Source organism: Panthera onca, chromosome A3, assembly GCF_046562875.1.
Source record: "Panthera onca isolate mPanOnc1 chromosome A3, mPanOnc1 haplotype 2, whole genome shotgun sequence".
In the NCBI taxonomy this organism is placed as follows: domain Eukaryota; kingdom Metazoa; phylum Chordata; class Mammalia; order Carnivora; family Felidae; genus Panthera; species Panthera onca.
In genome coordinates this window covers 36096831-36117919 of record NC_138341.1, presented here as the reverse complement: position 1 = coordinate 36117919, position 21089 = coordinate 36096831, and the positions used below count along the sequence as shown (strand labels likewise).

Below are 21089 nucleotides of genomic sequence, written 5' to 3'. Positions count from 1 at the left end.
CCATTGGTTTCACCGTTTTATTGCTACAAAAAAATTGAGTGCATGTGCAAATGTGTCTGCAGGATAAATTAATAGAATGGGATCCCAAAATATGCTTTATTTTGAAAATAAAAAATGTAATCTACATGACTGATTACACACTCAATCTGGAAGGAAGCTGAAAAGGGACAGACCTCCTCAAACAAACTAACATTACATTTATTCTGAAAGTGTCAAAATAACCGAGCAATGATAAACCAAGATTGTGGGGTTTTTTTTTTTTTCTTTCAAAAGTGGCTGTTTTCAAAGGAAAACAAGACAAGAAAAGATAAGGGTGCTGTTTACTAAACTAAGAGCGAAATGTGTCCATCTGGGAAAGGCCACTGTGGGTGCCTTCAGTCTTGGGCAGGGAGGACACTTGGTGTCCAGCCCCTATTAAAGAAAACTTTTTTTAATGTTTGTTTTTGAGAGAGAGATTGACAAGAGTGTGAGCAGGAGGGGCAGAGAGAGAGGGAGACACAGAATCCAAAGCAGGCTCCAGGCTTGGAGCTGTCAGCCTAGAGCTCGATGCTGGGCTGGAACTCGTGAACCACGAGATCATGACCTGAGCCAAAGTGGACGCTCAACCAACTGAGCCACCCAGGCACGCTGGCGTCCAGCCCCTACTGACTTGTCCTTTGTTCCCATCCACCCATTTGCTGTTACTGGGTTGTCAGCTTCTCTCACACTCCAAATATCGTCCATGCTATTCGCACCAACAACCTTGACCTGACCACAGTGTCGTCTCAGCACTGCCGTCGCCCATCTGGTGTCTGATCTATGCCAAGGGCTTTACTTAAATAAACTTCACAGTCTGATTTCCTAGCAACGGCCTTGTCTCCAGGGAGAAAGGCTCGATCTGAGCAAAGTAAGCTACTTTAAGCACTTCAGCCAAATAGTTTTCGTTTTGTTTTGTTTTATCCATTACCTAGTACAAACAATAGCAACCATCTTCATTTAATTATAAATCGGTTGTCCGGATTGCACACGCGCACACACACACGCACACATGCACTGTTTACCTGCACAAGGAAACAAGCTGTGCATCTAAAGGGCAACTGAAATGGATGAGGCATCCGAAGTCAGCTCTGGGAGGGAGGAAACTTCGGGCTCACTCCGCTAATGAGACCGAAGTTTCCCTGAGGACGGGGCTGGGTCTTATTCAATATCTGTGTCTCCTGAAAAGCTGAGCAGGGGTGCAAGTAATCCCAAGTGCTCAAACTTTGGCTTGACTCGGCATAGATTCCAATTTAATATCTATCTTGGGTCCAGGCATTTCCTACTCATTCTTGGCCCCACGCTCCACATTCTAAGAAAAAATCTGCTCACGTAGGAAGTTCGGAGATTACTGTTACCAGTGCCCTTTCCCTCTGGATTTTATCTGTGGTCTAACGCAATGATTCTAAAATTTACTTTTCCTAAGACGTGAAGGAACTACAAGCATAACTCCTGCCTATCAGAAGTAAGAGCCCCTGAAGAGCCGGGCATTTAGCCCAGTGTAAGTTCACCTGCAAAGCTATCACTCACACCTTTTTCTGCCATTCATCCCAGGAGGTCAGCGTCCTTGGTCGTCCATTTCCCTGATCCCTCAAGTCAGTCCACCTGTCTGTCGGCTCCATTCCAGAATGTTTCAGACAAACCCATTTCTGGGCTGGGTAGGCTACAGGCAGGCCTAGGTGCTGTAACGGAAAACCCACACACACAGTTTAAAGGAAACAGAAGTGATTTCAAGCTCCTGTTACAGTCTGGGGGTAAGCGATCCCATGCTGGCACTGACCCTGCCATCCTCCACAGAAGGCTTCCAGGATGTTCGAATTGCTGCCATTCTCAGTGGTGGAGAAGACACAGAGACTGCTCCCCAGGGCAAGACCTGTGAGCTGCAGGCCCCAGTTGGGCTCACGGCCCGCAGGTCTGATCAGTCATGTCGTCCCATCCCCCTGCCGGGGAGACAGGAATGAAGTGTCCAGCTGGGAGACCGTGTGCCAAAACGTGGGGGTGACAAGTTCACTGAAAGGCAGAAGACAGACCTGGAGAAAGATGCCAATCACAGCCACAACTCCTTCCTGTTCCCCTTGCTCTGAGACTGTTCACGGAGGCGGGGGGCCGTGGGGGCCCCCTGGTGGCCATGGGGGCTGCTGCACGTCCATAGTACCGGGATCCAGTCTCCTACCCAAGGGAGTCACACATGAAGAAAATTACGTGACAAGGTTTACTCTGTTACCGTTTAATGTTGAACACGTGGAACAATGTATAGGTCTATGAATAAGTAAAGCTTTCAATGAATCACGAAACGCTGATGGTACAGAACACTTGATAGTGTTTTGTGTGTGCGTATATACAAACACACACGTATCTCAATAAAAAACACTGGTAAGTAAAAAAAGATTCTTGAATAATACGTAGGAAAAACGTCATGACATCCCTCTTAGAATAAGAAATGCAATTACCTTTGGCCCTTGAATAACATGAGTTTGAACTATGCAGGTACACACATAAGCAGGTTTTTTTTTATAATTACAGTATGGTACTGTAAATGTATTTTACGTATGACTTTCTTTTGTTTTTAATTTATTTACTTAACCTCTACACCCAATGTGGGCCTCGAACTCACGACCTGGAGATCAAGAGTCTCGTGCTCCACCGAGTCAGCCAGGCACCCCTTCCTTATGACTTCCTTAACATTTTCTTTTCTCTAGCTTACTTTATTGTAAGAATATAGTATATAATACACATAGCATGTGAATTGTGTGTTAATCAACTGTTTACGTTATTGGTAAGGCTTTTCTGGTCAACAGTAGGCTATTAGCAAAGTTTGGTCCTGGGGGGGGGGGGTGGCGCGGGGAGTCAAAAGTTTATGCAGACTTGCAACCCTACCCCCTCATGTTGCTCAAGGGTCAGCCGTATACCCTACATTCATATGCATGATACACATGACTGTAAATGGGTAGATCTGTTTCCAGAAGGATACACAACAAACTCAGCACCACCACTGGGAAGGGGGGTGTCCGATGGTCAGTGCAAGAATGAAGGGGAGGTGGGTGTCAGGAGAAGGAAGAAGAAAGAGCAACTTTTGTCTTTTTTACTGTATTTCGGCATTGAGTTGTTTTTTGGGTTGTTTTTTTTTTTACAATGACTGCATAGTTTGTAATCGAAAAACGCCCAGCAGGTTTTCAAGTTAAAGAAATTAAGTTGTCACTCGATACATTTAGTGTCACACTTGACATCACAATAAATGTTAGATATACAAAGAAATAGGAGCAATCCGGAGGATGGCAGGGCTCCATGAATCCCCTCAGAGGGGTCAGCAATGCCCCACCTCCTGGGGAGCGTCATGGTAAGAAAATTCTTAAGCACCAACGCCGGACCCCAGGCGTGGCTTTAAACCAGGAACAGCAATCTGTAAGAGCAAACGCTGAAGCGGCTGGGTCGGGGTGCCACTCGTCCTCATCCTCCTTCACTCCTACACTCCTGGGACGGAGGTACCATTTACCCCAAGTGCACGTGAGCAAATGGGGCACAGAGAGATGAAGTAGCACGCTCGGTGGGGAGCCGGGGTATGACACCAGGCGACCTGGCCCCAGAGTGGGTGCCCGAAACCTTGGCCCTGCTCCTACACCGGAGGTCACCCTCAGAACCAAGGAAAAGAAATCCCTCCCCAGCCAGCGTCAGATGTCACCCCGACGTGACACATGACTCAGGTCTCACTGCACCTCAGGTCATGGGCCCCTTTATAGTGGGGCCCGTGACAAGGTACAGAAGAATGAGTCATACCCTGACAACTCACAAAGGATTGCGCTCGCTCAAATGCACTTGCGAGGCACAACGGTCAGAGTCCTGGAGACGGAAGGCAGAATGGTGGTTTCCAGGGGCGGGGCGGGGAGGGGGGCCGCGGAAAGAGGGGGTTGCCGTTGACCGGTTGCGGTTCCATTTGGGAAGACAAAAAGTTCTGGAGACCCGTTGCACAACAGCGTCAATATGCTTAAAACTATCGAACTATATACGCTTCGACTTGGTTAGGATGGTAACTTTTATGTGATGGGTATTTTACCACAGTTAGAAATTCGGTTAATAAATAAGATAAATCCCTTTTAATTTCCCGGAAGGAGCACATCACCGCACTGGGGGACTTCCAGCTGGAGAAAGCGACCTCGGAGACTGATTTACTTAAAAGCTAGCTATCATTGTAATGTAATTAAAGAAGCTTTGAGGGGGGCGCCTGGGTGGCTCAGTCGGTGAAGCGTGCGACTTCGGCTCAGGTTCACAGGTTCAAGCCCCGCGTCGGGCTCTGTGCTGACAGCTCGGAGCCTAGAGCCTGCTTCAGTTTCTGTGTTTCCCTCTCTCTCTCTGCCTCTTCCCCCCCTCACGTTCTGTCTCTGTCTCTTAAAAATAAATAAACATTAAGAAGCTTTGAGAGCCTTCCCTGGAAAAAGAAGCCACTGTCACAGAATTTTATTTTCACATTCATGTTTTCCTTCATTTTGAATAAACACCACATCTAAAAGCTACTGTATTAGATATATTCCTTTACCATATGTAAGTATTCAAAATTCATTCACGTAACACTGTAGCATGTGATTTAATAGAATCGCAAAATATCACATAAAAATAAATGAAAAGCTTTTACACACCCACTGAAGGGACGTCACACGTGTAGGTCCATGTGTATGATCAGTGCCCCTCAAAATCTCTTCCAAGATTTCCCCCTCCTTACTGCCCTGATCAGACCTCAGAACAACCCCAGGCGGGGCACTCGGAAGCAGCCTTTCCACACCTTTCAGCTGGTGGCTCAGGGCAGGAGGGGCCGATGCGCAGGCTGGTCACAGCACAGAGCGACCTGGGCTGGGAAAATCACCTCTAGATAGAATAAGCCAGAAGGGATGGCCGCCTAGCTTGGTTTCCACGTGCGCACCCTTAAAGGTCCAGGATCACGCACTGTTTTCGAAATTGGGATTCTTGGGATACAGGTCACCGGGTGAAAAGTTCAGAATCTCATCCAAGGAAGGGCCTTCCTCCTCTGGGGCAATTTCAGACTCAAACATCTGCTGCAGCAAGGCGTCCACGGTCCTGTACTCTAGGAGGAGGGAGAAAGGCACACGGAACTGGCACGTGTTGGGGCCGGAAGGGGAAAACTCGGCCCGGGCAGAGCTGGGCTTTCCGGAAGGACGGCCCCCGAGTCGAAGACGACACTCTAAGCATGGCTAGCCAAATGCTCTTTGGAAGAAAGGATAAAAAAGTCAGGAAAGAACCACTCATCTCTGCTGGTGTGGACCCCACTGCGCTCCTCAGCCACCCAGAGCTCTAGAGCCCGAGGAGAAGGTGCTCCCTGGAGGATGGGGGAGGGTGACACCTGGTAAGGGCGCCCTGCTCACGCCACTGCTCCCACAGGCCATGCTGAGCTGCTCACTCGGAGGTCGCGCCTCGGCCAGAGACCAAACTGACACGCAGGTTGCTGTGGGTTATTCAGCCAACCGCTAATTCGCTGAGAATAAAATGGCTAAAGAAATAGGTGTTGAGGGCCCCCGTGTCCCGGGCACATCGTGAGGCCCTGGGGATACAGCGGAGGGCAAGAAGACATGGCCCTGCGCCCGACGGGAAGCTTTGAGTCAACAAGGAAGACAGACGGTGACCAAACAGTCACTCAAAGATCAATGACAGGCAGCCAGCATGGCGAGTCACAGAGGGAAGGAAGAAAGGCTGAGAAAGAGAAGGAGAGACCAGGCATACATATGGGCTGCAGCGGCCACGACAAGGGACCTTGTCTTTTTGGTTTTAATTTTTTTAATGTTTGAGAAAAGGCAAGCAGAGGAGGGGCAGAGAGAGAGGGAGACACAGAATCTGAAGCAGGCTCCAGGCTCTGAGCTGTCAGCACAAAGCCCGTCGCGGGGCTCGAACCCATGAACCGTGAGATCATGACCTGAGCCAAAGTTGGACGCCCAGCAGAATGAGCCACCCAGGCGCCCCTTGCCCTTGTCTTTATCCTTAAGACACCGAAGGTCAGATTTGCGTTCGGAAAACATCTCTCTGGCTGCAGTGAGGAGCGTGGATCGGAGGAAGTTTTGCATTGGGTTAAAACTTACTTTTTTAAAACAAGTTTACTTATTTTGAGAAAGAGAGAAAGAGAGCACAAGCAGGGGACGGGCAGAGAGAGAGGATCTGCGATAGCAGTGTGGAGCCCGACGTGGAGCTCGAACTCACAAACTGTGAGATCATGACCTGAGCCAAAATCAAGAGTCAGATGCTTAACCAACTGAGCCTCCCAGGCACCCTTAAAACTTACTTTTGGATGCAATTCTGAAGTACAAGCCTTTCAGGTCCTTCCTTTTGTTGTCTCCATCATCCCCACTAAAGCCACTGTCCTTAGCATCCACGTTATCAACGAGCATCCCGTCCTGCATTTCTTCTCTTCAAGGAGGAAGAGACATGAACAGGGTCAGGTCCCTCAGCTGAGTCCCGCATGTGTCCTCCCAGCCGAGGCCCCGTGTTACTGTCCAGCCACATCCAGGGCTCCGGACAGTGAAGGTCCCGGAGAACTGACCCACAGGACCAGGCTGGGTGCCACGAGACACTTAGAGATTAAACGTGGCCAGTCTGCTTCTAAAGTTCTGTGAGCTACACGAAGGGGAACACAATACTCACTCTTGGATTCCCACTCCGAGCTCTTGAATCTTCTTCTCGATAGCAGTTTCTACTTCACTTTTCTCTAAGGAATATGCCACAAAAAATGCCTCCAAGATGAATGCTATGAAAATACTGGGAAAGAGGAAGAGGTAGAGGGCGTTAGCCGAGGTCCAGGTGACAGGGAAGCCTGGACCCAAAGAGTGTGTGAGCCTAAATAAAAAGGCAGCCTATTGTTGCAAAGAAAATACAACACACAAGGGAGGAATGACAAACAGTATCTCTCGAGGATTGGGCACAACTTTCATTCACTTGGAAAATCTTCTTTTATAACCTCTTTAAACAGTGAATATTAAAAAAGAAAATGGGTTTGTTTCTAGGGGAAGCTTAGGCCAAGTATTTGTTGGTAGACAATTCTCTATGAATATGTCAAGTTTCTGCACAGTCTGGGCTGTCTGAGCAAAGGCACGGAGAGCCGACTCAGGAATGCTTGTCCCCGGAGACATTCCAGGATGTAAAGCTCAACAACGCCTCCCCTACAGAGACAGCCCAGGGCAGCAAAGACTCACCTTGCCCTCCCTGGGGGTCTGCTTCCACTCCAGGTGAAACTAAAGTCCCTTTCTCCCTCTCCAGAGGGGAGGATGGGCAGGTCCCCAGCCGCCCTATGTAAGATCAGTTTCCTCATTCTGGAGCTCCTTCCTGCATTCCCACCCCAGGCGGTGCTCACCACGCTGCTCATTGTGGATGAAGGTTCGGGGAACGGACACGGGATATTGCTCTGCCGCTGCTTTCGCCATGAGTAATACAGCGTCTTTGTCTCTGACCCAAGGTGCCGTACCTTCTACCTGTGTGTACGCGTGGTATATACGTGCGGATTGACCTGCTGGCGTGCAGGCAAGGGGGAATCTCAGACCCTTCACCTTTCCTGCCTTAATAGTGATGATGATGGAGCCCAGGGCGCCCACGGCGCCCATACACTTTTGAGAGGAGAGGACCAGGAACGTCCCTACAGCCTCCCACGTCGTTGGCCCTGACGGGTCCCAGCGCTCCAGCAACCTCTGTAAGAGCCACCCAGGGAGGTGTTTCTCTCTTGTTCCCACTACGTGTTCCATTCAGGCTGTGTAAGGACGAGCAGGCCTGATCGGAGCCACCCACGGGGTTTCTTCCCCTCCCCTCCTCGGCCAGGATTCTTGAGTCGTTCCCGAGCCAAAGTCAGTAAAGTGGTGGCTGGCCAAAGCAGGCCTGATGTGACAAGGACGGTGTGGTGCCGGGAGGTCACCCCAGGGGCTGCAGGTGCACCGCCGTGCGAGGGGTATGGCAGTCGGGAAACCTCTCTGGAAGAGCATTCCCGTGATCTAGAGGACCAGCATTCACAGGGATGCTCTAAAGGGATTCGGTCTGGGCGGGGGAGGGGAGGGAGACCGGCCAGGACCCCAGAGTCCTTCTGACCCCAACAACCTCTGAGACTATGAGATGCGTGTTATGCACAGAGGTGCACCGCACTGGCAGGCAACGAGGGCACAAATGTGGACACAAGTAAGACTTGTGTCCCTTCCAGTGCCAACCCACAACGTACAGCAGGTGGACGGAACACGGGAGAAGGGAGGTAAAGCGGTTGGTTACACGTGCTCAGGGAGGAGATGTGGAATCGGCCGGCGTGGCGGGAGCAGACTCACTTAACGATGAGAATGACGACCACGATGTGGAAGCCGATGAAGTACAGCTTTGCCGCCTGGTGAGTCACGAGGGCAAAGCCGCCCGCGAGGAGTGGGAGGCTAAGGACGTCAACCTGCAGGGAACTCGGCAGGTGCCCCCCCCCCCGCCCCCGATGCTCCTGGAAGTCACTTTCGGCGCCACCCCCCTGCCCCACCCCAAGAAGCCCCGGTGAGGCAGCCGGGGCCCGTCTCAGAAAGGATATTGTGCCACTGGTTAACCACCGTGAGCTCCATCAGCACGATGAACGAGGAGGCCAGGTCGTTGAAGTTGTTCTTGCAGTACCTGTCTCGGGCAAATGCTGAATCTTTCAAGGCTGGGTTCCCACACACCAGAGCATCAGGACTGGTGAAATTCGGGTCAGAGAACCGGACTTTGCCATGGAATGCTTCCATCCCGATGATAGCGAACACGTAGTAGACCACCTAGGACGGCAGCACTGGTCACCAGGGGGCGCACCGAGCTGCAGAATCGCGGGGCCAGGGGCGTGCTGGAGAGGCCGGCTGGGGACATCGCTAGTCCGTGCGCCCAGCAGAAAGGGCTGCCCTCCCCAGCCGAGTCCCAGGCAGTGTCAGGGTGGGGGTGGAGGTGGGGGTTAGGGGGCGGACTGATCGGCTACTCTGCTGGAGAAGCCTGAGCTGTCCGTGGAGGGACAGAGGACACACGGCCAGCTGGACCACGCCGTGACCTCTCCCATGGGCTTATGCATCAGAACCAAAGCTTCTAGCAAGTTAATGGGTTAAATACTCAATAAATAATGGTTGGTCCCCCAGGAAAAAAAAATAGTAACGTTGTGGCTTCACCCCGTTTTTTATACCAAAATAAATTCCAAAGGGTCGAAAGGGTCAAATGTAAAAAACAAACCATGAAGGAACTGGGGGAAAAGAAGTGCGTAGGGAAAGGCCCCACTAAGCATGACATAAAAACGAGATACTGTAAAATAAAAGACTAACAAATATGGCTATATAATTAATGTCAATTTTTATACAGCCCCCAAAATAGACAAATAACAAAACATAAAAAAATCTACAAAAAAAAAAAACCCAAAAAGCTTTTATGTAAGAAAGAAAAACTCAAAACACAAGTGACAGAGAAGGAAAAGTAATTACACTATAAACAACTTACCAATAGCCAATTTCCTTAATCGGCAAAACACTCCTGCAAATCATATTTAAGAACTAACAGAAGAATGGACCAAAGATACGAACACGCTGCTCACGGGAAGATAAGCAAAACTGTCCAAAAGAACACGGAGAAGGCACTCAGCCTCATGAAATGCAAAAGACACGCATGTCAAAGCAACACGGTGCCATCTTCTCCCCTGTCAGACTGGAAAACAGGGCAGTGCTTAATGAACCCCTGGTTAGGGTGCGAAGGGCGTGGAGAAACAGGCTGTCATGCGCTGTCGTTTGGGGTACACAGGGAGCACTCTCTGGGAAGGCAACTGGCCACCAAGCCGTGCAAAGTTTGAACACATTTCCCTCTTGACCTAGCGGATCCGCGTACAGAAGCACACTAAGGGGCGGGTACAAGAATGGCCCTCACCACGTCAGTTGTGATGGCCACAAGGGGAGACCAACCTCAGAGGTCTGTCAGTAGAGGGGCTGGTCAGATGTGCTCCCGAGTCTCCTCTCCGGTGGGACCCTTAACCCTCACAGAGCCTACACGGACACACGTGAACTCCAGGACGTGGGACAAGGTTAGGAGGTGGAAGAAAGGTGTGCACACTTTTGTGGATCGTTCCATTTGACCGAACAATAAACTAGACACAGACATGCATGTCCGTGGTATGCTTGTTGCAGACATAGAGATATTTAGGAAGGGTAACAAGAAACACTGAATAGCGGTCATATCTGGGAAAGAGGCAGGTGGGGGCTGGAAATGACTGGAAGTCCACCTTTCATTCTTCTGTACTAATAGGATTTCTCACTGTGATAACAGAAACGAAAAAGAAGAGTGTCCACCAGTATCCGAGCTCCCTCCTTCACGGTGTGGAATCTCTCCTGAGCGGGAGACACCAGCCCCCTGGCCTCCCTGCGGTGGGATCTGAGGCCACAAGCAGGACGAAGAAGGATCTGAGGCCTGGGGCGGGGGCGGGGGCGGGAGGGGGGGGGGGGAACACAGCCATGAGCCGGAAGGAACCTACATCCCTGGGAAGCACCTGCCAGCCAGGAAGACCCACCTAGACCGTGGACGAGAAAGAAACTGTGACTGTGTTAAGCCGCGGAAGTTCTGGTGTCTATCCCAGTCGCCGGTGTACCTTAACTGGCACATGCCCAGGGTCTGCAGGCACCGGATAATTCAAAAAAAAGGAGTACTAGAAACCAGTGGGTCTCGTTTGCTTAATCGCCCTTTCTTTTCCTCACTTAAAATAAGGCTTACGGACAGTTGCCAAGAATGAGCATCTTACCGCTTACTTCACGTGGATCGGCACCAAGGACAAGCCACTTACCAAGACGAGTCCCCCGAACGTCAGTATCGTGGGCCCAATGTTAATTAAGGTCGTCACGATGACCCGGAACCTAGGATAAAACCGAGAGGCGGCCCAAGGGAAGCCGCAAGGTAAAACTGACGCCTGGCTGGCGGGTTTGGTTCAATATCCCTTCCCCCAGTCCTGGATCTGTTCTTTAAATCCTGTCAGGAGTTTGCCTTCTTAGCTGTGCACCATTGGGGGAGCCATTCAACCTCTCTGAGCTCCATCGTCATCACCTGTGGACAAAGGATGATAAAAGCCCCTACATCGAGGGCTGTCGGCGGGCACACTCAGGTTAGCGTTAGCTGCCGCCGCAGCCGCCGTTACTCTGTCACCGTGCAGCCTGCGCAGTTGAGGGAAGGGGTCACAGGGATGATGAAAGTGGGTGACAGAAGCTCCCTCAGGGAGCTGCCACGTGGGTGCTCGTCACCATCCTGACTTCCCTCCCTGCCCCACTGCCCCCCGGCCCCAAGCGAACGCCAGGTCCTCCGTACAGGTTACGTTCCGGCTTCGTAACGGGGTGCGTCTATAGTTCTGAGGCGGGAGGGGTTTCCGGCCGGCTCCAGTGTGGGAACCACCAGAGTGCACGTCGCTCCATCTTTACCTCTGAATGCTGACAATGATCCTTAAGAGCCGGAGTATCCTCAAGATCAGCACAATATCCAGTATCTGCTGACTGTTGTATTTTCTTGCTAGGAAAAAAAAAAAAAGAAACCCCACCATCACGTAACATTCCATTTTATGGGTGCCTCTGGCTCGTCCCTTTTATTCAGTGAGGTCTGAGACCCCGTAAGTACTGGGGAGAGATGCGGCTTCAAGACCAGGGCAGTGGCTCTGAGCAATGAGGAAGTAAGTGCTCCTGGAATCACTCACCCCCACCCCCCAGCCCACCCCCGCCAAAGCCACACCGGGCGTGCCCTCCCACCCCTAGAACTAGAGAATCATGAGAGGAGGTGTAGACGTCAGACCGTCTTTAAGAAAGACTGTGGATCAGGTTTTACAGAACACATTTCAACAAGCCCTTCCTTCCCCAATATTCATTTCATAGAGTTATGTTAAGAGGCTGCACTATCTTGGGGCGCCTGGGTGGCTAAGTAGGTTAAGTGTCCGCATCTTGGTTTCGGCTCACATCACGATCTCGCGGTTTGTTAGACGGAGCCCTGCGTTGGGGAGGCCCTCAGCACAGAGCCCGCTTGGGATTCTCTGTCTTCCTCTCTCTCGGCCCCCTCTCTCCTGTTAAAATAAATAAATAAACAGAAGAAGAAGAAGAAGAAGAAGAAGAAGAAGAAGAAGAAGAAGAAGACGGAGGAGGAGGAGGAGGGGAGGAAGAGGACAAGGATGAGGGAGAAGAAGGAGAAGAAGTTGTTGCACTATCTCTCAATAACCCCTCTGTGTCCACCGGAAGGAGTGTGCACAATGGTGGTGGAATGTGTGTGCAGACACAAGAGGCCAGTGGGCAAGGGACAATGCAGAGTTCCAGCTACAGCTGGACCATGGGAGGGGACCCAGATGGGAAGGGGGCCAAGATGGACATGGAGGTTAAGCCATGAGACTGAGGGCAGTTTTGGAGAGGAGGTGACCAGATCCTTATCTGGTATGATGGATGCACACAAATGAAATCTCTAATATACAGCGAACCACAAACAAGGCTACCATCCCTCTCAGAACACGGCACGTTTTTTCACGAATTCTCTTGTATCTCCGCTGTCTCATCCCAAACACCTTAGTGGTGCACGGTGGATGTTCCACAAAGGCTACCAGTTGAATGCACGATCCCAGGAGGTGGTGAAGCCGAGAGCCCGTGGCACTGACCTGACTGAATGGTGGTGTTGGCCACAGTGGCCACCAGGGCCGCGATGATGATCAGCGTATCAAACCTAATGGTGCAGAAGCAAAGTTGGTGAAGGATCAAGGGAAGGGCCTGTCAGGACACAACTGATCCCAAGAAAACTTTAAATCGAGTCTCATGCGAAGCAATGAGCCGGCCATGAAACTGATTTCCATAATTTTTAGAACAGTGGAGATGAAGCAAGGAATACTACATTTGAATGATCCAATGACCATTCACTGGCTGCTCCAATGAACCACCCGAGGGAATTCATGGCAATCAACCAAGTCCTATCACTTTGTCTTACAAAACAATGATATACAGTAAAACCTTGGTTTGTGAGCATAATTCATTCCGGAAACATGTTTGCAATCCAAAGCCCTTGAATACCAAAGTGAAATTCAAGAACCACTGGCTCAGTTGTGATCACGTGATGTTCGGCGTCATGTACGACTCGTATTGCAAGACGTCGCTGGCTTATCAAGTTAAAATTTATCAGAAATGTCTGCCCGTCTTGCGGAACACTCCAGAACAAGCTACTCGCAGTCCAAGGTTTCACCGTGTCCTTGCAAGAATACTTTGACACATTTTCTGAACACATGGCATAATTTTTCTTGGTATTAACTTTACTGGGTACATTGCAACTTTTTAATTAAAGGGGACATTCATCACATCGTCACTTTCCTTCCTGACAGAAGTATCAAAGGACAGCCGTGCCACAGCACTGGACGAGAATAACTAGTTCCTCTTTGGCCACACGTGCATCCCCAGTGACTTTCCTGGCACCGAGAGCAGCGACCACCAAGACCCAACCCCGCCAATGCACGCAGTGCATCTGAGATGGTCTACAGCATGTGGGTGATAGTTCAAGACCAGGAGGTACACAACCTGGAGAAGAAAGGGCCACAGGTGACACACCCAGTGTGGGAAAAAGCTTGCTGACGGTCTCACTGTCCAGCCACATCTGCCAACTTCTCTGATAAAAAGACCGCGGAGTGGGCTGAGGCAGCTATGGAAGGCACTGCCTCATTGGGTATGATGTTCTAAGATCCTTTCCGAATCTAGGATGTCATGATCTGCAATTCTCATTTTAGCTAGAGTCAGTTCAAACTCACATCATAAATAACAGCTTTGCCTGAACCAGATGTTTCCACACACCCCCCCAAGATTTCCTTATAAGATGCCCCAAAACCAGGCAGCTGGAGCTTGAAAAACTACGATATTCCGCACACTGAGAGAAAACCCCCTTTCGTCGCCCAGGGCCTCTGCCCCCTCCACCCCCTGCCACGCCAGAACACACATGCTCACCAGTTCCAGAACTGCCTTCTGCCAAAATAGGCTCTGGGCTCGTATGTGTACAGTTTCAGGAGAATTTCAATAATGTAGAGAGAAAGGAAAAGCCATTCTGCGTAGGAAATGAAGGGGTTTCTCTCATCCAGAGCAATGAATATGGCATTTATTAGAATGATGACATCATAAACCCAGACAAAAATCCTGCCACGAGGGAAGAAAAGAAGAGATCCCGTCATCACACATTTCCGTAAAAGGAGCATGTTCAGAGCCTTAGAGGGGCTACTTTGTTTCCCAGCAATGTGATGAATACGAGATGCCCCCAACCCCCGTCCCGCCAATGCACGCGCGCACACACATGCACACTTGTGACTCAAGTAAGTGAAGGTTCCGGCACGGCCAGGGTCCTGAAATTCACCTGCCAACCCTGATACTTGGTGTAGCCCTTGCGGCCAAGGAGAACATGAAGACTCAGCAAGCAGGGGGTATAGAGGCGTGCTTTTCCCAGGTTCCCCTCTGGGGGCACAGTTCCTGGATCAGGTGAAAGCTTAGGCAGAACTGGGGCAAGGAGAGGGTTTAGGGCTTAGCACGGGATCATTACACCTCTGCTACTTGTCCCTAGAAAATGAACATCCTTAACTAAGAAAACTTCTGAAAGCCTCTTCACCCCTAAGGCACACAGCCTTCCAGGGGACTGATATGTCCATCCTCCTCACCAAGTCTGGGGGAAGATGGGTGAAAAAGTATGATAGCTGGGCTCTGACCCGACTCTTCAATTACAGAGCAGGCTTCTTTGCTTAGGTGCCTGTCCCTGTGCGTAAGAGAACACGGGGTGACCCTTGGGAAGACAAGAGGGGCTCCTACCCCACTGTTCTCTGTGAAGCTCTAGACCCAGGACCCAGCTCAGGATGCCACAGGTGGACACACAAACATCCAGTACATGAAACACATCAGTAATTCAAGGCTGGGAGTAATGGGAAGAAGTCTCTACATAAAGGGCTTTGATAAATACCAAATATGGACAGCGAAAAGGGATATGGGGTGCCTGCGTCACAGGCTGAGACACTTTCAAGGACTTCTGAACCATTCTCTTCTATGAAACACTAAATTCAGAGAGCAAGAGGACAAGCCTCTGATGATAGGGATACTCTGGGCCACGCATATGAAATATAATATCTGCAACCACAATGAATGCCTCTTTCCGGAGTCCATTTGCTTGAGAATAAAAGAACTGATGATCTTCTTGATGACCATTCCAATGACTCTAATTCAGGAGTTCTTACCACAGACTTTACAAAGTCAAAGTGCCATATCTGACATCAACTTCCTAATGACTCGAGATGAGGCTAGAACCTTCTGATTTCAGAGAGCGGTCAGTTTTTCTGGCTCAGACAGCACATCTAGTCTGTGGCCCTTGGGCATCTTTGGAAATAGGGCAGAAGGAAGCACAATCCAGAAGGCTGTCCTTTTGAATAAACACATCCAGAACCCTTTGCAAGCCTCCCTGAGAAACCAAAAGCAGCAAGCAGGGGGCTGATTTATAATTTCAAGAATGAAATGTATTCAGTCCAGACAGCATTTGCAAACGCCTCCATTTTGAAAGTAACTTGAGAGAAAACTGGCCCCATCTCACTTGCCTGTGCCGAACCATCCTCTGGACCAAGAGGCTTGCAGATGACCGGTATACCCGAGGCATCCAGTCTTCCAGTGGGTGTCTCCTGATGTTGATGGTGACCACCTGAATGTTGAGGAGATCGGCCAAGCGTAGAAAGCTCACTTTGTCTGCAATTAAAAAAAAAAAAAAAAAAAAAAAAAAAAGATCCCCAATACACAGCCACTGTGTCGCTAAGGTCCCAAGGGTGATACCAAATCAGCGTAGACTCTTGGATCTGTCTTGCCTAGGTGAAGATCTGAAGCTTCAAAGGGAAGGCCCAAGGCCAAGGAGCCAGCCAGTGCAGAGACCCCCACCTGTACTCACTCAGACCTGCAATCAGCCCAAGGCAGCCAACCCAAGCATGTGATTTCGCCAGTTCACAGATGCCGCTGCCTCCCTCCCTGCCTTCCACCCACCTTCCTCCTCACGTGGGCCATCCCTGCTTTCTGCCTGACTTGCCTCTCCAGCCTCAACTCTCCTTCCCCTCTCTCTCCACCAAGCCTCCAAGGTAGGTGTCATCCACACCCTTCCCCTCAATCCCCTATCGTCTTCTCTTCCCCTTCTCGGGGATTCACTCAAACCAACAGCTTTCTCCACAAGTGGGCTCACCAGCCAGGCCAAGATTCGCCGGGGCTTTCTTGACCAACCTGGCCCCGCATGACTGCTGAGCTGGTCTTCTCCAGACCCACCGAATGCCCAGGGCCAGCAGGCTCTTCTCCACCACCCCGTGTACCTCCCCCCTGCTAGACAGGTCAGATGCTGGCCAGGAGTCAACTGGGCTGGTCCTCAACCCTGTTCATGCGTGACCTCCTGCTCCATACAACCTAAAGAATATCACATCAACGGATCAAATCAGGATACGTAAAGAATGTTGCTGCTGCTTCTTGTAACCTCCTACAACTTCTTTCCAAGTTTTCTTTGAAAACAAAGTTTAGAAACGAAGTCAACGTTTGGACAATTTGAAGAAAGCTAAAGAAATTGCCGGTGCAGATCAGGTCTAGCTGAGACAACGGGCCAAGTTGGGGCGGGTGCTTTTAAATCCCAGAAGGCTTCTCATTCAGAGAGCCTGGCAGATGTCTGCAGCTCCATTCCAGTTTTCGGGAGTAAATGATGAATGATGGCTATACGCTTATCACCATAGCGTGGTTTATGCAAGAAAGACGATGAGGAATCGCCATCAGCCGAAACCCAGACTTCAGCCCCGTCAGAAGTGTGGCCTCATCTGAGCGAGGAGCCTGAACCAGACACAGACTTGAGTGATGTTACACACTCATGTTGCTATCTTCCCTAACAGTTTCGTGGTCCCAAGAACATGAAAGAACAGGAGTCCATCAAGTTAGATGAAAAAACACACATAGATAATCTTAGGATATCTAAGTTCCTGGGTCTTCAGAGTTAGAAGGAAAATATACATACATGTCTCAAAAGCCAAAGGCATGTAACACCTGCTCAGGCAGAAAGGTAGCCTTGGAGAATTAGGTGCCAGGGTATCTTGGATCCAGGGACCTGGATCACCATCAGTGGTTAGGGGGACAGTGACATGACAAGCATGGGTAGTAGCTGGGTGACCTACAGACAGGGAATCCAGTCAAAACATCATTCACTAAGTAACTTACACCAAAAAGGAATCTATTAGTCTCACTGGGTTCACATCTTTTAATCTGGAAGATTCAGTAGAACAAGAAAAAACAAAGAGAATCAAAACCATAGTAATTTTATGTTAAGAAGGCCCTTGTATCCATCTGGCATTCTATGTCGGAGATCAGAGGTCAGCTAACTTTTTCTTAAAGGGTCAGACAGTAAATAGGTTAGGTTTTGTAGGTCATGTGATCTCTGTTTTAACTACTCAGTTCTGCTGAGCAGCATGAAAGCAGCCATAAACAATACATAAATGAATGAGCATGGCTGTGTTCCAATAAAACGTTATTTACAGAAAGAGGTGGTGGGTCATATTTAGCCTGTGGACCATCGTCTGCCAACCCTTGCTGCAGATACATTATTCTCTCCGTATTCTCTTTGTTTTCTTCCCATATTTGTAAGTTTGTGCTTCTCAGTTTAATACTGGATTAAGTTTTAACACTGAGCACTAATAAAATTCCAGTGTTTAGCCTTAGAAACCACAATGCTCATAACTGCTGATGAGGCGGGAGAATGTTCAGAGAAGTATTGGAGACCACTGTGAAGCATGTAATTCTGGTCAACTTTTTGTTATTAAAACTGTCTTTGAAAGTATTAGTTGAACCCAGGAGACTTTTGGACAATCAGACATTAGAAAGTACTGCTATATCCCGTAAAATACAACCTATGATTCTTAAAAGCCAACAGATCTTATTGGCTGTCTTCTGTAAAGATGTGTCTGCCCTGGTAAAAATATTTATATTTTTAAAAATTAGTATTTATTTTTGAGAGAGAGAGACAGCAAGATAGAACGTGAGTGGGGGAGGGGCAGAGAGAGAGATGGAGACCCAGAATCCGAAACAGGCTCCGGGCTCTGAGCCGTCAGCACAGAGCCCGACGTGGGGCTTGAGCCCATGAACCGTGAGATGGTGACCTGAGCCAAAGTCAGATGCTTAACTGACTGAGCCACCCAGGCGCCCCCCCTGGTAACAATATTTACATCAACACCGCTGTTTGGTAAAAGGTAAAATGCTGGGAAGTCTGTTGAGCCATAAGCTCACTGGCACTTTCTTTTTGCCACATCTCTGAAGTGCTCAGAACTAAGGGCCGAGGACCCAGATTTCTCGCTGACTCCAAATCATGAGCCAGTCAGAAGACAGCAGGGTCCTGTGGGTATGTCTCGAGGGTGTATGCCTACCTCTTTCACTTGCCTCTAACCTGCTCAAAAGGTCATGAGCCGCTTCTGCTGAATGTCTGCAGGGCCACTAGGGAAGAAGAGAAATACATTCAGGTGAGTTGTGTCAATGTGGTGCCACCTGTGGCCTTGGAGCCTTAGACTAGGGGCTCACATGGCGTGAGCGGGGAAGTCTGCAGCAGATGAGATAAAACCACTGCAGTTCTGTCTTCCAGAACTGCAAATGCTCTCAAGTCTAAGCTTTTGACAAAGTGACAGTAGGACTCGAGGTTTCAAAGATTATCTGTGTGCAGGGCTGGGGGAGGTTAACCTTAGACAGAAGAAAGTTCTCAAGGAGGATAACAATCTACGGCCAGGAGCAGAAAACCAGGTCTTATGAGCTGACCTGTGTCCCCTCCAAGTTAGCGTGTTCAAGTTTGAACTCCAAGGGCCTGGGAGAGTGACTACGTTTGGCGAGGGGCCTCTTCTAAAGAGGTAACTTAAAGTGACGCCATTGGGTTGGTTCTAATCCCGTATGACTGGAGTCCTCACAAGAGGAGATGATTAGGACCCAGACACACACAGAGGGAAGGCCACATGAAGACGCACGAAGGCAATCATTGACAGCCAAGGGGAGAGGCCAACCCCTGGCAACTCGGTCCTGGACCTCCAGCCTCCAGAATCGTGAGGAAATAAATTTCTGTGGTTTAAGCCGCCCGGCGTGTGGTACCTTGTTATGGTAGTGCTGCCAACCCGGCAGGGAAACATTTCCCAACGGATTGTTAATTTCGTTGTTTTAAGGCAAACACTTCATTCCTTAACTTCCGAATAGAGACCTAAGAATTCTCCCAAGATGAAGAAATCAGTGGGGCGCCTGGGTGGCTCAGTCGGTGAAGCGGCCGACTTCGGCTCAGGTCACGATCTCACAGTCCGTGGGTTCAAGCCCCGCGTCGGGCTCTGTGCTGACGGCTCAGAGCCTGGAGCCTGTTTCGGATTCTGTGTCTCCCTCTCTCTCTGACCCTCCCCCGTTCATGTTCTGTCTCTCTCGGTCTCAAAAATAAATAAAGGTTAAAAAAAATAATAATAATAAAAAAAAAGAAATCAGTGAAAAATTCTTTACGCTTGAAATGTGCTATCCCTTAAAAAAATAAACAAAACTAACAAACAAAAACACCCTCTGGGGTGGGGTGGGGGGGGGGGGTGGGAATGAATTTCAAGCTCCACAATTGCCTTTTCTTCTTCTAACAAAACCTGTGACAAATTCTTAGCTTGCACAAATATATTAAAAATGCTAGAGAAATTAAATATTATGTGAACCAATCTTAACATGATTTTCTGCCTGACAGATGTGCCTTCCGAATAAAACCCCCAATTAACAAACTGGTTTATAAAGTCCGGCCCCTACGATCATAAAATATATAAAACAATGAACTATTAATTTAAATAGCATTTCTATAATTTTTTAAGAAACTCAGATGGAAACCATCACTTCATTTACTGTCCTTAGTGTCTGCACCTAGTTAAATTTTTTTTTTTTTACAAAGATGTGCAATTAACAATAGAGCCACAGTTAATTGTAGAGAGTCCATGGTGGGGAGGGAATAACCTTCATTATTTTTTTTTTTTTTTTTTGGTAAAAAGATACATTTTATTTATTTTTATTATTTTATTTTATGGTTTATAATTTATTTGTTTTTTTTTAATTTAAAAAAGATACATTTTAAAGATCTGGTTAAAAAGTTTAAATCTAAAGACATTTGACTAAAACTTAAAACATTATAAAATTACTTCATTAATCAAACTAAAACAATTTAAAATTTTAATCCAAATTGACTTAACGCTCCCAATAAAGAAAAACTAGTAGACTAAGTTGTTTTATGATTTAGGGTTTAAAATGTGCTTCGTGTCTTTTTCCTGATTTTATTCAGTGTAAATAAAAACTGAAATATGGTATTTTAGTTCATGTAAAATTTCTTTTCTCCAAAGAGGCTAAAATGGCTGGAACTTCTCACACCCCTCATCCTTATCTTATAGGTCGGTGGGTGCCATGATCTCAGCTAATATCTAGGTGTTCATAAATCTAACCATGGGTTAAGAACCATGTGGCATAATATAAACTGTTGTGGTTTTAAAAGTTGGATCTTCATCAGTCAACTTGTGTAAATCTCACACAATATTGTAAATCACAAGGCCCTGGGGCACCTGGGTGGCTCAGTCGGTTAAGCATCCGACTTCGGCGCAGGTCATGATCTCAGAGTCCGTGGGTTTGAGCCCAGAGCCTGGAGCCTGCTTCAGATTCTGTATCTCCCTCTCTCTCTGCCCCTCCCCTGCTCACGCTGTCTCTCTCTTAAAAATAAACATCAAATAAATAAATAAATCACAAGGCCCTGTAGAGTTACTCATTTCAACTATGTGGACACAGCATGTAGAGTTTTCTACTTCTCTGACAAATCCTTAATATCAGCAATAGTGGATCAACTACTTATGGTTTCTTAAATGTATCTTCTAGGGGCGCCTGGGTGGCTCAGTCGGTTGAGTGTCTGACTACGGCCCAGGTCATGATCTTGCGATTCACGAGCTCGAGCCCCACATCGGGCTCTGTGCTGCCAGCTCAGAGCCTGAAGCCTGCTTCGGATTCTGTGTTCTCCTCTCTCTCTGGCCCTCCCCAGCTCACGCTCTCTCTCTCTCTCTCTCTCTCTCTCTCAAA

The 21089-nt window shown here is 48.7% G+C and overlaps 1 protein-coding gene across 1 annotated transcript in view; it reads right to left on the bottom strand.

Annotated features, from left to right (window-relative positions):
* Positions 1-2226: 2226 nt before the first annotated feature.
* The window catches only part of LOC132692206 (two pore channel protein 2-like), a 43929-nt gene continuing 25066 nt past the window's right edge, over positions 2227-21089 (bottom strand). The window contains exons 10-19 of the mRNA XM_081795224.1: positions 15575-15719; positions 13956-14141; positions 12632-12696; positions 11424-11511; positions 10799-10868; positions 8552-8771; positions 8310-8400; positions 6655-6768; positions 6296-6420; positions 2227-5089 (exon numbers count right to left, since the gene is read on the bottom strand). Coding sequence (XP_081651350.1) covers positions 4944-5089; positions 6296-6420; positions 6655-6768; positions 8310-8400; positions 8552-8771; positions 10799-10868; positions 11424-11511; positions 12632-12696; positions 13956-14141; positions 15575-15719 — 1250 coding nt within the window. The 3' untranslated portion in view covers positions 2227-4943. The remainder of the gene's footprint in view (positions 5090-6295; positions 6421-6654; positions 6769-8309; positions 8401-8551; positions 8772-10798; positions 10869-11423; positions 11512-12631; positions 12697-13955; positions 14142-15574; positions 15720-21089) is intronic.